Raw genomic sequence first — 15,762 nt, 5'->3', positions numbered from 1 at the left:
GGGTGCAGGTTCTCTATAAATAACTCCAGTGGGGAGATATTCTGTAGGTGATATTTTGAGACTAAGGGGAAGATTCACTAAGGTCTTACCTTAAAAAGTCCTTAAATGTGATTTTCAAAGCCATGCAAGGGGCTACATGTGCCACCTTGCACCCAAACACAAAAGGCATAACGAGGAGAAATATATTTGTATATCTTTTCATTTCTTCCTCTTTCCAAGCGTGAAGCATTTCTGCATCATGCAAAAACAACAATTGATGGACAGAATGCAGAACAATGTCATACATTCACCCCAGTACACTGATCTGGGCCTAAATCCATCGTTTTTTTGCTCACCCTGCCATTCCAGTTTGAACCTAGACATAAGCAAATTAGTCTTGACCCTGTGCCCAATGAGAACAGTCCAGATCGAACTGCCAAGCCATGACTTTCCTGGACCGGAATCAAGCATCCTAGGACTGGTTCCGGGCTTTCAGCCCTCATCAGCCAGGATAGCTTGACTCCAGTGGTGTGGAGAGCATGGGATTCACTTCTGAGCATACCCATCCCACCCGGGGTGACAAATGCAAAAACAACAGTTGATGGTCAGAATGCAGAACATTGTGATACATTCACCCCAGTAAAGAGATCTGGGCCTAAATCCATGTTTTTTTTGCTCACCATGCCATTCGAGTTTAAACCCAGCCATATACAAATCATGCATAGGAAGAAGTACTCGCCTCTTCGGTTTGTTTTTGTGAACTAAAACTATCCCGCCTGTAACTCATGCACATGTGTAGTATGGCCCAAGAGTGCCCTCGTTGGCACTACACAGCATACAGTGTGCCAGTACTTGGAGAGAGCAGAAGTTAGCATATCTCAGCTGATATGTGCTTTCACGCAAATTTGCCTTGCTGAGTTTCCTTGCGTGAAATATTAGTAAAGCTACCCATATACTTGGGTCAGGGTGTTGATGTACCGCACCCACCTTCGACACTACAGGTGAGTACAGAGCGCACATCTTACCCCTCAGAGCATCCTCACTGTAAGGGCCTCCTGGCAGCCCTCTAGCACTACAGGGTATTATGGAAAAGGTCCCTGGACCCACAATGCACAGTTGCCAAGCACATATTTAACTCCATAGGGCACCATCTGGGATGGCTCTTATGTCTTAGGTGGCCCCAGAGCTCCCATCTAACCCTGATGATTGGGCTGTCTACAGAGACCCACTGCGCTAGTGGTGAGAAGACACTTACAGGTACCACTCACACCAAAGGGTCTGAAAGTGGCAGCGATGGAATATTTCCTGAAGAGGGCTAGAAGTGTAGTTTTTTTTTAACCAGTGGAGCATTATGGTTGGTTTTCCACTAATATAATTTTAAGGGTCTTGAATGCTCAGGGCAGGAATGTCCGTCCATCATGACCCGCCAGTTATCTGCTATTGGGCTTTCCAAGCTGAACAAATCAATGAGGAACAAAACGTATGCAGTACTAAGGACTTCTGGAGCACAAATACATTACACATCTCTCCATAAAGGTAGGTTTCAGCACTTCCAATCCAGGAAAGACTAAACTGCACTTCCAATCAATGTATTGTATTAATAGCACTTTCAATCCATATAGGACATTAACAGCATTTCTTATACATGATGATCATTAACAGAACAGCCAATTATTAGAGGGCACTCACAGAACTTGCAAGCCATGGAGACATTGAGGGTATTATCAGCACTTCCAGTATTATTAGCACTTTCAGATCATGAAGGGCATTGACAGCACTCCAGTCCAAGAAAGGTATGAACAGCACTTCCAATCCAGGAAGAAAGGTAACAACACTTTCTTCAAGGACAGCACTTCTATTCCAGGAAGGATGGTACCAAAACTTTCTTCAAGGACAGCACCTCTATTCCAGGAAGGATGGTAACAAAACTTTCTTCAAAGACAGCACTTCCAATCCATGAAGGGCCTTAACAGCTATTGGTTTGGAAAAGTCCCATGCATGGTGCACTTTAGTGGCCCCCGAACTGCATATATCTGTGATCCTGGTTTTTGATTTTTGGTCATGCTGCAGGCTAAGCTTGTGTTTTGACCTTGGCCAGATCGGTGACAACGACTGGTTCTGGTTCTTGTTCCAAGTGCACCCTTATAGTGACAGAGGATCTCGATCCCTTTCGCTGGCTTTGAGCGCGGGGCGCGGTGGTGCAGCACACTGTGTTACATGAATTATGGTAACAGGCCTTTTACCTGTGAGACATGAATGCACGCCTAGCTGCCCGGACATCTAAAAACCTCCACTGCTCACGATGAACCAGGGATCCGGAGGGCTGTACATGTGTGTATGTGCTAGGATTAGTAATGCCCGTGCAAAAGGGATCCAGGCCCCTGGTTCCATTTTGGAAGCCCAAAACCTGGGCCAGAGTACAATAGGAGGGAGAGGTTACTTTTGCTTGACAGCATGTGTCTTTTGCTGACATCTGCTAGAAGGGAGGGAAGAACAGTAGACGCCATAGTGAGGTAGGAGGAGGCAGGCTTGCCGCGTGTTTGCCACAGGAGTCGTTGTGGCCAGGCACAAAGTAAGACAGTGCCCTGGTGTGTATAATCCGACTCTCACTCTGCTGCTAATAACATTTTGGTTCATGAATGATAAAAATAGCGGTTTAGCGCATGGTCATCAGCCGCCTGCTCTGTGTGTTACGCAGGGCTTTAAGAGGGCCGGGTCTTACCGGTGTTGAGCACTGGCAGTTTTTTAACCCATTCCATGTGAGCGTGTAAGGAGGATGGCCGAGGGTCCTCTGACCCCGCCCACTCATTATTTTGCCAGCACAGCGGTGGAATTCGTGCCTCTGTCAATAGGTTAAAGGGAGCCTGGAAACGGGTCTCTATCGGGCTCTGTTTTGTGCCTTGGCACAGCGGTCTGTTTTTAGGTTGAGACTACAGGCAGCCCGCATGCGCTGCTCTGCGAGGCATGATGTAATTTGTATTGTGGCTTGAAAGCCCTCCTCTTTTTTTTTTATTGGTTCCTGTTGTGCCTTTAGAGATGCATGCTTTTGTTTCGTTCTCGTGTCTAATTACTCCCGCCTTTTGTTGATCTAAATCCTCCCTGGTGACTGCCACAGCTACATGTTAATTACAATGTACTTCAATTAACGTGGATTTGTGCGTACTCCTTTTTTTCCCTTTGGTTGAGGGCTTAAAGGAGGCATAGCTCCTTTTTGGTAGACGCATTGTTTATATTATGCTTTAAGGCTAGACCTTGCGTTTACATTTTAACGAGGCATTGCTTTGCTGTCTCGGATGCTGTTTTTGCATTTTAGACCGTGGACTGCTTAATTATGGTAACTTCACCCCAGCGCCCCTCACAGGTTGAATGTATCTATTTTCTGTGACTGAGGATGAGTTTACATTGCAACTAGGCATTGCTTTCCTGTTCCAGACAGTTGCTGGAGGCCGCTCGGTTCCTCCATTGTTGCCTCTCTCTGCAGTCCCGCCGTTGGAGGAGGGGGCGGGGTAGGCGGGGAAGAGCCGGGCCTGCATCTCAGTGCTTTATATGGGCCTGTACTCACCGGTACTTAGTGTCTGCACTTCTAAATTTTCTGCGTTTGAGTACCGGAACTTCTCCTTGTCCAAAGAGAGTACCGGTACTCGTGGGGCAGCAATTCAAGCTCTGAAATTTTTAATTTATAAAGAGAAGCGCGACACAGAAGGCGAGTTGGACAGTGTTGTTGTAGCACTCTGATAATCGAGTGCTAATTCACCCTTTCAAGGTGCTAATTGAGCTGCGGACCGGCCCGTATTTATTCAGGGCTGGCAGGGAGTTTGGGAGGTGCTGGAGTCACACTGCCGTTATTGACACAGGGTCCACTCAGGCTCCTTGCTCCGTAGGTGTGCGAGCAGGGCTTTCTAACAGCCATGTCTCCTGACTCAGCGCGAAATCTAGAAGGCTTCCTGCTGGCAGAGCAGAGAGGGAGCCAGATTGAGGACGAAGGTGGAGATAGTGACACAGAAGCAGAGTGGGTGGGAATCAAGGTTAATAATGTGGTTGTCAGCGAATGTGAGCATTTTCTAAAACACGCATTGAATGTCCTGTCTGCGCGCACCAGTGCTTCTTTGTCCCTGCGGGTGTGTCTTGCATGAGTGCGTATTGTCTGCAGGGTCCAGCATCAGATATATAGCTGCAAGCCTTGAATTACCACACTCTGCCCATAAAGCGCAAGCGAAAGGGTCTGCATGTAGCAAGTGCTAGGCCACTTTCTCTCCTGTGCAGATCTGCTTTCTCCCCAGTTTCAGCATGACTGTATTTTGTTTTTTAGAAGCAGTTTTCTCTTGGGTAAAATGCAGGGGCTCTGGGAAGGTGGAGAACCAACAAATTAACAAGGAGAGCCCAGACATAGCCGAACCACAAAGTATAGCATGGGCTTAAAAGCCTGTGCATATGTGGAGCCTTGAAAACATTCCCACTGGAATACAAGCGTGTTTTTTTATCCCATGGAAGCATTTAACCTTGGTGCATGAGCTTAAATCACAGCATTGAGATGAATTTTTGCTCTCATGGTTACAATACTGCCATTAGTGAACTAGGAAGGAAGGTAATTTTTATGTGTACATTATGTATGACCGACACCAATTACATCTCAACCAAATTAAATGTGTGCCCCTGGCCGGGTCTCATAGCACTGCCCGTAGCCCGCCCCTATAGCCCCGCCCCAAAACCCCACCCCCTAGTCCATATCTTAATTTGGTGAGTACCTGCACTTATTTTTTCCATTAAAAGCACTGCTGCGTCTCCTTTGCTCTCGGGATCCTATGGGGGTGAAAGCAGCTTGTTCTGCTAATCGTTCCCTAACTTTCCAGAAGTGTCAGAGTCAGGCAGGGTCGCCGAGTCATTCTTGGTTATTGAGTGGGTCTGTTGCATTTTTGCAACATTTCTTCCTTGAGTCTGTTTATTCTGAAATGTATGGTGCCGGGGAGCGCCGATACTGATTAGGTATTCCACCGGGCAGGACCTGTAATGTACAATTGACTACAAGCCTACCCTTTCTCGACCCCGGGACACGCAATTTTCCCTCAAATTGGGTGGAATTTGTCTATTACAGAAGAAAGGAGGATAAGTATTATACTCACTGTGATAAAAAGTGTTTAATTTTTGTCATTCAAACATCTATAATTTATGGTATTCATGAATGTGACAGCTATCTGTACCTTCAAAAATCAATTGATAGGTCAACAAAACTTGCCTTAAATAAACGAGGGAGGGAACTCTTTTTTGTGCCCTGAAGAATGCCCTAGACCAATTTTTGTCCTCTTTGTGTGGGCTGAAACATGTTGGCAAAAGTATAGGGTCTTAGCACCATAACCTCTGACAAGACCCGTTTTTTACCATTTTTTTAATATCCACTATATCCCCTCTAATAAAGGGATAACAGGGGCGGTAGTAGGATTTTTAATCTTTAAATCCCCCTGGCCTACATCTACTAAGAGCTTCCTGAAAGACGGTCGAGCCCACCCAGACCTTTAGGAGTCTGGGTGAACCTGATGATAAAGCATGACACCAATAGGGTGTGTGAGGGTTAAACAACAAAAGGAATTATTTCCTTTCCGCAACTGCAGCATACACCACCAGTAGGAGGAATTAGAGGCTTTAGGAGCCATCCTGGGTTTGGATACAATTGTGTGAGAAGTGTGCAGCATTGTCACAGAGAGGGACATTGCTAGACTACTATGCCTCTCTTTAAGGCAATGAACCGGGATTCACCAAATATAAGCACGCACATGAGCAATGTATGCCCTCATGTATATATATATATAAGGAAGGCTTAAATGTATTTTGGTACAACAATGTGGGAGAGTTTTAATGAGATTTGGGGGAATATGTACACATTAACTTTTATTGAGCAGAGCAAGTTTCCAGTGGGAGAAAGCTAAAATATTGTAAAGCATGATATAGAATGAATATAGTCCTCTCTAAAGCTGACTTACATATCTATGTACTTTTTTTTACTGCATTGCACAGATATTCTACGCAGCAGTCTATTATTATTTTCATTTTGCATGGTAACGTGTGTATGATATCTCCTACATTTACTAATTTCACTTTGTGATGGTTCTGACAGTGGGGCACTTTACACTAGACTACAGTGCTAAAGTGCCTAGAGGTCTAAAACCACCAACACCATGTCAGAACTTGAGGTAAAAAGTTTAGGGGTGAACCTGCCAAAAAGGGCCAAGTCCAACAACGTGCATTACAATTAGCTTATGGATGCCACTTTTTCAGAGATTTAATTCACTAATGGGGAGCATTTTTATTTTGGTGCCTTTGTATATTCTCTATCTCAGTACGACCCCTATAGTTGGCAGTCCACTAGAGATTCCTTTGATATTTACTAAATACCTAGCAGTTGGGGTATGCCTGGTACTTGCTACCAAATGGGTGTTTGGACACATAACGAACTGGAAAAAGGCAATGCGATGTGTTTTCACTAGCATAATTAAGCTGATTGTTGGTGTCTCATCATTTCCGTTTGTTTCAGTTGGCGATTTTTAATATGTACATTAAAACATTGTTTTGTTTGCTAGACTTGTGCTAATGTCCAGCAGGAAGTTTTCGGCACCTGAAGTAACAGTAGATGGTGTAGCACCCAGGATAATTGTGCTGCATTGCTAAATACTTATAAGGTCCCAGAAGCAAGACTTATTGGCCATGCCAATGTTTGTTTTCCATACTGCAGTGACAGCAGGCACATCGATGTACGCACGCTCACACTGCTCACTTCTCACTACGGCATGACCTCACGCAAAGTGAGCGTTGTAGGGGAAGGGAAATCCTTTAAAGAGTCATTTTCTCTCTGGATTTCTCTTCTCTTTTTGAAACTCAGGAGCAGCAACATTGTTGTGGTGCCACCAGGGCTTTAAGTGGAAGCTTTTTCAATATTACATACAAGCCAAAGTTGCTGCTTATTTATTGTATGCAACTCACAACCATTGACAAAGTCAATAGTCCTGACTTGTTGCAGGTATGATGTTACTTGTTGTGTCATAAATCTGGAAGCAATGACAGGAACAGCAAAATACCAGTCTGGCGGCACACTATGCTAAGCACAGATTTTTAGCTTACATGTTTTAAGCCACGCCCTTAATTACATTGGCCACGCCCCTTTGCTAAACCCCCAGATTTTTCATCCCACTTAAAGCCCTGCTGTTACAGCTGAAGTGTTGTAATACCGGCCCTCCTTTTGTTTGCCTGGTTACAACGTGGATGGAGGCCCTGGAGATGGGAACCCTCCAGCCACTGTGGAAGAATGGGGAGGTCTAGGGGATGGATGTGAGGGCGGAGGCCCTGCTATTTAAAAAAAAAAGAGAGAAAAACAGATGCAAGGGAACATGTGTTTCTTGAAGGTAAATGTCGCAGATATAAAGGAAACTGAGGCACTGAAAGAGATGCATTATAAATGCTAAAAACACTAAAGGAAAAAGTGAACAAGCAAAGCAAAAAAGCAAAACAACACTGTGTACTGAGATGTCATCCAACAGCATTGCTATGTACTATAAAACTGCAAAGATAAGGTCCCCCCTGGTACTAATGTGAAGTTCACATAGATTATTTACAGTATGTACTACAAAGGACCATACAAGACAAAGCAGCTCTGAGGAACATGGAGTGGTTGTAAGTAAAATGTCAAGCCATCTGACTCCGAATAGTAGTTGCTCACAGAGAAAGAAGAGAGGTGGTGGAGCAGTCCACGGTGCAGGCAAACTTCAGAACAAAAAAGCAAATGGCGGTTCGTATGCGCCTCTCCACGTTCTTTCAACTGGAAAGTTCTTTATTTACTTGGAACTTTCTATTAAGCGAGACATGTCGCCATATTAACAATGCAAAGTGCAATTAAGGACATAGCAAGTCTGAAAACGTACTACAACCTGGTATTTTTCATTCACTGCAGTTGTACTTGTGTGTCCTCAACAGAAGTCTGTGTTTAACCCCTTCCATGCTGATGACAGCCCCCGGCCGTCATGCATCACGGTGCTCGTGTGCTGATGACGGCTGGGGGCCGTCATGAACCCACCCACACAATAAAAGTGCCGCACAGGCGCAGAATCGCGGCCGCGCCAAAGGGGTTAAGAGTTTGTCATTCAAGAGTCTGTTGTTCAAGAGTTTCCTGCAGGAATGGAGCCTGGGTTCAGTTCTGAAGGCAGGGTGCTTGAAACATTTCACCACCTGGGGCCCCCATGCCCACTGATGGGCCCCTGTGTCTCTGATGTTTGAAGACGTTTATGTGAACCAGATGTGGGTTGCCTGACCATAGGTTTCCGCCCGGAATGTGGTAGGGAAAGGGTCAAGAAGTGGCCCCGGCCTTCATTCCAGCATGCCTTGTGGACGGTCTGAAGAGGTTTAAAAATGAATCCTTGACTTCACGCTGTCCACTAAAGTGCCCTTCCATTGCTGGTGCTTTGCAGCAGTTTGAAGATCTTTTTAGAGTTTATCGTTGCTCAGATGGGTGCAATTACTCATATTTATGTGTTCCCCTTGCCTTTATTGCTTGATTTTGCTTGTGAGAAAATGTCACTCATAGTTGTTGAATGTCACTCATAATTACACTGAAATTATGAAAATGTCACACATAAGCAGTCTGAGACCTTGGAAGCTCTGGGTTTGAGCAGGCAGCACCCAGCTATTTATAACCCCTTCTCACAGAGGAAGGGATACAAGAATCTGTGCCCCTTCTAAGGATTCTTTTCCCCAACAACAGAGACTGCAGGCTTCACCCTGCACCATCCGCCACCTATCTAACGGCAGCTGCAGGCAAAAGGTATTTACAGCCCAGTCTGTCAGGAAGAGCCCTCGTACTACTAAAGAATCTTCAGACTGCAGCATAGCGGTGCACTGTTCTCTGGGCTCCAGCGGTCACCGTGGTCCATGCGGTTGGGTCCAGGTCCGTTCTGTCGCGGGGATCAATACTATTGATTTTTTAAATTTACTGTGCGGCAGTGTGAGCCGCATTGCCGCAGCCTCCCACACAACTTCTCATCATGAACCGAGCCACCAGCTCGTGCCGACGCGGGAGCCAGCAGGACGTCTGCGTATTGAAGTCTCTGTGTCACAAAACTATCCAAAGACCAGACACCTGGCTAATGTCTCGGTAGTAGCCATTGGCCACTGCCTCTCCTCATGCAAGTGAATATAATTAATTTGCTGTTGCCCAGTCTTGGGAATACAGGCTAAAGTTACATTGTAGCAGCTCAGCTCAGCCAGCCCCCAATCCTGCCGAAAGCAGCGCACACGCCATGGCGTGCTGCCACCAGCTTTAGTTTCACTGTCAGCATTCGGAATTTGCAGTGCTAGGGCTTGACAGCCGAGGCAAGCGCTATGCCTATTATGGCTGACTTTGCATTCCAGTGCAGTTATGCGGACCACCACACTGAAATATGCTAGTCTAATGCCTGATGCATGATACTTGAACAACTGCAAATCTCTTTGTATTTCTGTGGTGGGCACTCCTCTGAGAGACTGTGTTCCTGGGGAGAGTAGAATTGCAGTCAAAGGCCAGGTCTGGACCAGAGAGGACACATGATAGGGGAACTGATCCAGACTGGCGACAAGAAAGCAGAATTGTTGAACACATCTTCATCTATGAAATTGGTATAAGGATGAATGAAATGAAATGAGGGTTTTTATAGAGCGCGTGTATACCGTGGCGTCTTAGCGCTTAACTATCAAAAATACAGAGTAAGGAGAAATGCAGCTGGTTATGTACAGCTAAAACAGCCAGGTTTTGAGTTCCTTCCTAAACTGAATGTATGTATTGGCATTTATATAGCGCACTACTTACCCGTAGGGTCCCAAGGCGCTTCGACCGCTGCGAAACCCTTCCTGGCTTCTCTGAGAGATGGTCCCTTAATGGGTATCTCCAGGGTGAGACCAGGCATCCCCGGCGGTCTGGTGGGGCCGTTAGTGAAGATGAGGCAAGCTAATGCCCAGAGTTGCTGAGTGTGATCGCTGATCAGAGTGGGCACCGAGGCGAGAGAATTATCGAGTCCGCTGACCCTGGTCCAGAAAACCTGCCGCGCCGGGAATCGAACCCTGGTCCCGGGCCGTCCTCTGCTCTCGGGTCTGCCGCCTCTAACCAGTGAGCCACACTACTTCACTGCCCAAGACCCATTGTTGTTCGTTGTTGTGGTCTCTTCTACCGAAGAGGGGGTAATCTACAAAGTATTCAGTAACTACTCTACAGCCAAGGTTTGGTATTGCACTGACAGCACACTCCCCAGAGGTGGGGGAACAATGCCTGGTTCTGATCTGTAGAAGAAACTACTAGACTGACCTGGGTGCCAAGACATCCTGCCTGTGAGCAAGGAAAGGAAGTATCAACCCTGCAGGGGACCGCATTGTTCCTGGCTTTGGGTCGATCCGACAGAGACTCGCTAATCAGCTGCATTTACAGAATCACCACCCTGGCAGTGTCATCCTTATCAGATCGCCAAATTGTAGCTACCGAGGCACCTGTAGCTGTGTGCCCAAGTGGTAGGTCTGATCCAAACTGCGATAAATGCATGCTGGTGGCCAGTGTGCCCCACAAGTGGACTGTTTGACTGCATCACTGTCCAAGTGTGCCTTTAGGTCAGGACCAGTCTAGAAGACCATGTGATCAGAGAGGGACCCTGGGGCATCACTTGAAGAATCAAGGTCATCACCTTGATGCACTACACGCTGAACATAGCGCATGGCGACCCTCACACTGAAGACACAGCATCTGCGGGTGTGTTGCTGTTGCACTTAAGAATAAGCTCCAGTAATCACCGGCATGCCAGAGTAAACCTCCTTGTGAGTCAAGAACCCACCATAGTAAACTGCACCATATGCAATAAAAATTACAGCCAGCCACCAGAAAGAGGGCCACAGTACAAGGGGGACTGTTGGTACAAGAGGCCCCTGAAGCACGTTGGCTTCCAACCATAAACCATATATTCGTGCATTAGTGTATGTGTTCTTGATTTCTGTGTTTTTTGTGTAATAAAATTCTTGTCTTTTATACAAGGGGATTCACTGGGCTGGACGTTGATCTTATTGCATTGCTGGTGATTGGTAGGGGGGAGGTCTGGTGTTGATCGGGTCCATTGTTGCCGGGCCACTCGCTTTAAGAAACGCACTTTTCCATAAAAAAATGTGTTCTAGTATTTGCAGCGTAAAGTAGTGTCTGCCACCTTCGATCAGTAAATAAAATGCCCACCGTGTAATTCAGTTGGTGTGTGCATATGTGTGATGTGTGCATGTGCTTAAGTCATTATGCATGCATGTGCCTACTGTAAGATCAGCTGCATGATGGCAAGAGATGTATGAGTTCATGTACATAGTTTGCCATTGCATCTGTTTTTTGCTGATGTTGCAAAGCATTCGCAAAAAAGATTTTTTCTATTTACCCATGCTGCACAGCATGGGCGAAAAGCATTACCAAAGCCAATATGAGAAAGGCGAGACCTATTGCCTTTGCCAATGCTTGTTCTCAGATGAGTGCTATTAAATGGGGCCCATCTAAGAGGGATGGTTGTTTGAATTAGAGGAGCTGCAGGGGTCCCACACATATACACATTTAGCCTGATTTTGAATCCTAAATTATAGTAAATTAGCCCACTAGGGGGAGGCTCTATCAGGTCTGCTGCCATCGCTTGGTCCCAGCTCAGATTTAATACTCATTATGGTGAGTTTAGCTTTGCTGCTTTATTATCAGCTTTTATTGCAAAGGTGATCCCCACATGGGGTCATTGGGCTGTGGCCCGGGCATGGTGGTTGCCGCGGAGTGTCTGTTCCCCTGTGCTTGGATTCAGGAGTTCCGAAGCAGCCAATTCGCTTTTGCAGGTTCTTTGTTTTATCTGCTATTTGTTCCCTATTTGAGGAGAGTTTAGAGTGTTTTTAAGGTCACTGTTTTTGTAGCATTCAGCTCTCACCTATGATCAAGCATTTGCAGTTTTAATCTTCTTCCCCTCTAATGAAATCAGCCACTGTAATTTTTACAGTCTGGCTTGACAATTATGTGAGCATCACTAGAGAGGGGGATTGGCTCGGCCCACATGTTGAGAGTGAGGAGTACATGTTTTGATTGGGCAGAAGTTGTGTGCTTCCACAAAAAAAGTGCTTGCCCTCCACGCTGCCATGATCAATTTGTTTATTTATCCAGCTGTCTGAGCTTGAACCTTTAGGGGCACACACGACATTGTATAGCTTTTAAAATGTCTTAGAAATGTTTTGCAAATGTATAGTGTTTTTCTCAGGCAGCAGCACAGATAGGCGTTGGGCAGTCATTAACCTACGCAGCCGCGGTCCATGCAGGTAACAGCGGTGGTGCAGTGGGACCGCGTAGGGAGGGGTTTCAAAGGACGATGCAGAGGGAAAATTAATCATTTATTTAATTTTTCCTCTGCAACGTCCCTCAAAATCCCCCCATTGCGGCCTCAACGAGCCACCGCTATTACCTGCACCGCACGCGATTGAACCTACGTGGATGTTTAGGCCTGGCTTGAAAGTTCAACTGGCACCTGACCTTTTCACCTTAATCAATATTATTCTACAGTTCTTTGTTTCCACGCAATAGATATCCATTCCCATTCCATTTACTTGTAATGCTTCACATTTGCATACAACATTCTTCCAAAGCCAGACTAATGATTGCTTACATTACTTTATTGCTCCTCCTAATGCAATTTCTTCACCTAGTATTTCTCCTATTATGATTTGTTCTGAACTTTTATATATGTTTTATATTATGTCAAATGTGTGTTGAAGTTTTTGTTTAAAATATATATTAAAAACTTAAAAACGTTGAAAATGAATGTTCTTCTTTATCTGTATCTTTTCCACTCTCTTTTCATATGTACCATTGCACTTTGCTCTGTCTCTGTATATTTGTGCCTTCTTATTTGTGTATCCGTCTGTCCCTTTATCTCTGTATCTCCGTCTCTCTATTGGGTTAGCTTTGTTTCCTCTCACCTTTGTCTCTTTTCCTGTACCTGTCTATATTTTGTTCTTCGTCTCTCTTCTGTAGTTCTCTGTGTAGCTCTCACTCTCTTTTCTTTTTCTGTGTGAAGCTTTAAGTATACATTTCTGTTATTCTCTAAATTCTTTCTTCTTTTGAGTCCTTTGTAAACTAAACCTACTTTCCTTATTCCCCCACAGGTCTTGGCGTGGGTCTTGTTCGTTGGCACCCTGTCCTATGTAAAGGTGATGATTGGTCTTATCCTGAGGGATGAGGGGCACAGCGCCCTCGTCTGGTGTGGAGCGGTAGTGCAGCTGGGCTCCATGATTGGCGCCCTTGTCATGTTCCCGTTGGTCAGTGTTTACAGCCTCTTTCAGTCGGGAGACCCCTGTGACACCAACTGCCCCCCATGAAGGCAGATTGAAGACCGCCAAGACACTGGGAGAAAGGACAGTGGGTTCACTGCTGCCTTAATGCAGATCTGAGACTAACATGGCAGGGTTGGCAAAGACATTGGAACGCCAGCTTCATGCCATGAATGCAGCTGTAAGGCAGATATGTCAAGGCGGTGGGTGCAAAATGAATGAACTACCAGCTTCCCACCATAAATGTAGATCTAATGAAGGCATGCAGTGTGGAGGGGGCAATAAATGTAACAGCCACTTCCAACCATAAAAGTGTATCTGAAGAAGACATGGTGTTGGGGTGGGGTCAATGCACTACCAGTTGCCTAGAATGAGGTAGGTCTAAGGAGGAACAATCTAATCTTTAAGAGTTGCCCATGGGGTTCCGTGTCAAAAGACGACAAGTTACTGTGTATCGACAGCTGCCAATCAAGACTTAAAATTCATGGAGGGTGTAAGACAATGTCACACAAGCTGCAGGACAGGAACTTGAATTCAATATGCATGTGAAAGAACGACACCAGGGGGACACAAGGCAACGTGACACGAAGTGATCAACAGAAGCCAGATCCAAGAAGAACCCAACACAATGTGACACTAACTGTACAGCTGGAGGCGAAGTAGAAAGAGGACGCGATGTGGTGACATATCTTATAGGAATGAACCTGTATGGTTGCACACAAGTTATTATGTACAAGTTGCTCTTTATGATTTGATGCTTGGGGTGGTATGATGATATGTAGATAAGACCCCTTAGCAGATGTTAGAACCTGACCCAGCAAAGACCTCAGAACTTTGTCAAATGTATTTTAGTAAGATTTGACAAGAGCAATAAAAACGTCACTATTGTTTATAGATATTCTCAACAATAATTTCAAAATAGTTTGCATTCATCTTCCACTACTATGAATTAACCCCTTGTAAACTCTCCGTTCTCCTCCCTTCCCTGGTTCAACCCCTCCATACTTGCTTCAGTCATGAATATCTGTAGTTACAATATCTGACTAATACCACTCCCCTGACCGACTCTGTGTCGTCAATAATTTTGAGACTCCTTTTCGCGATGGAGCGCCTCTAGAGTGGTATTGCAAACGTGTCCACCACGGACTGTCAGAAAGAAGGTGTCGCTGCTCTAGGCCTGAGCTTCTCCATAGTGAGTATCGACCATCATCTGTGGAACCTCTGAGAAACTGATGGGGGGTCTGGTCTCTTCCACTAAAATGCTAGTGCTACATTTCCAGTCTCCAAACATTACAAAGTCATGTACCATTCAGTTTGAGAGATATGTACCTGATGTTCTGGCCTCTCACTTAGCAGAAATACTCCTAGGTTGAAGGGTGGTAGGTGGGACAGGGTCTGCTGTGGTGTCCAGCTTCTTCTGACCACTTTGAGCATTCTTACCATATGTGCACAGCAACGTCTAACATCCCACAGCTCTTCCAGCAACACTACAATGCTGCAAGGGACACGCGCTGTGTCTTCACTAGGGTGCATTGCCAGTCATGCACTACTTTATCTGAATCTTTCGATTGTCGAAGGTGATAGAGTTTTTATGAATGTCCTCCCTCTGTAACAAGTCCCTTTCTCACGAGGAAACTGGAAACCCAGGATTTGCGTCCCATTCTTTCATGTAAGCCCATTCTTTGGCTGGGAGAGGATGTGCTAGAGGGCGACCAGCTTGGAAACCACACATTTTAGTTTTCCATTTACCTTCTTGAATAATCATATCTCTAATGGGAGAGGGTTTTATGAGTTGGTGGAGGGCCCAGTGATGAATCTGTGCATAGTGGAGTCTCTAAGAATCTTTGAGACGGGATTCTCTCTTGCAATGATCAAGAGATTTTATGACGGAATTCTGAAATAGGTCAAACACTACCCTGCAATTTCCACTTCACCATTAGTCGAATAGGCAAGAACCTAGAGCTGGTGAATAGCTGCTATTAAAGTGCACAGAGGTAAATGGGGAGGGGGATATGGTAAGGTTTAGTTTCTCCCCAATCTCATCCCAAGCCCTAAGCATAGTGCTAACTGGTGTAGATCTATATGCATTCTGGGGGGGCTCTTATTTTTATCTAGCCATAGATCTAACTATTGAAGACCCAGGGCTGCGCATGGCTTGTCCGACTCCTATTGGGACCGTTCGGATCTGATTCTTAACCTGTGTTGCCACATAATATGCGGTGAAATCTGGTAGGGCTGGGCCTCAACTCCTTTTGAAGTGTCACAATAGTCGAAGAGAGATGGGAATGGCTTCATCCCATTTAAATTTAATCAGAGCCTGATGAACACACTTATCTAGTGGGCCTTGAATAAATACAAGAGTACAGGGAGGACATTAATCTTGATTTTATTTATTCACCTATCTATGAGGCGGTAAGTTGCTCCACCCACTGAGGTTGTTTTTGACCTCCTCAATAA

General features: G+C 45.4%; 1 protein-coding gene across 1 annotated transcript in view; it reads left to right on the top strand.

Annotated features, from left to right (window-relative positions):
* The window catches only part of LOC147725037 (riboflavin transporter 2-like), a 164,620-nt gene extending 149,689 nt beyond the window's left edge, over positions 1-14,931 (top strand). Inside the window, exon 4 of the mRNA XM_086966499.1 lies at positions 13,141-14,931. Within this exon, the coding sequence (XP_086822625.1) occupies positions 13,141-13,353 (213 nt within the window). The 3' untranslated portion in view covers positions 13,354-14,931. The remainder of the gene's footprint in view (positions 1-13,140) is intronic.
* The last annotated feature ends 831 nt before the right edge of the window (positions 14,932-15,762 follow it).

This window comes from Lissotriton vulgaris, chromosome 4_1, assembly GCF_964263255.1.
Source record: "Lissotriton vulgaris chromosome 4_1, aLisVul1.2, whole genome shotgun sequence".
In the NCBI taxonomy this organism is placed as follows: Eukaryota; Metazoa; Chordata; class Amphibia; order Caudata; family Salamandridae; genus Lissotriton; species Lissotriton vulgaris.
This window is presented reverse-complemented; position numbering and strand designations above follow the sequence as displayed.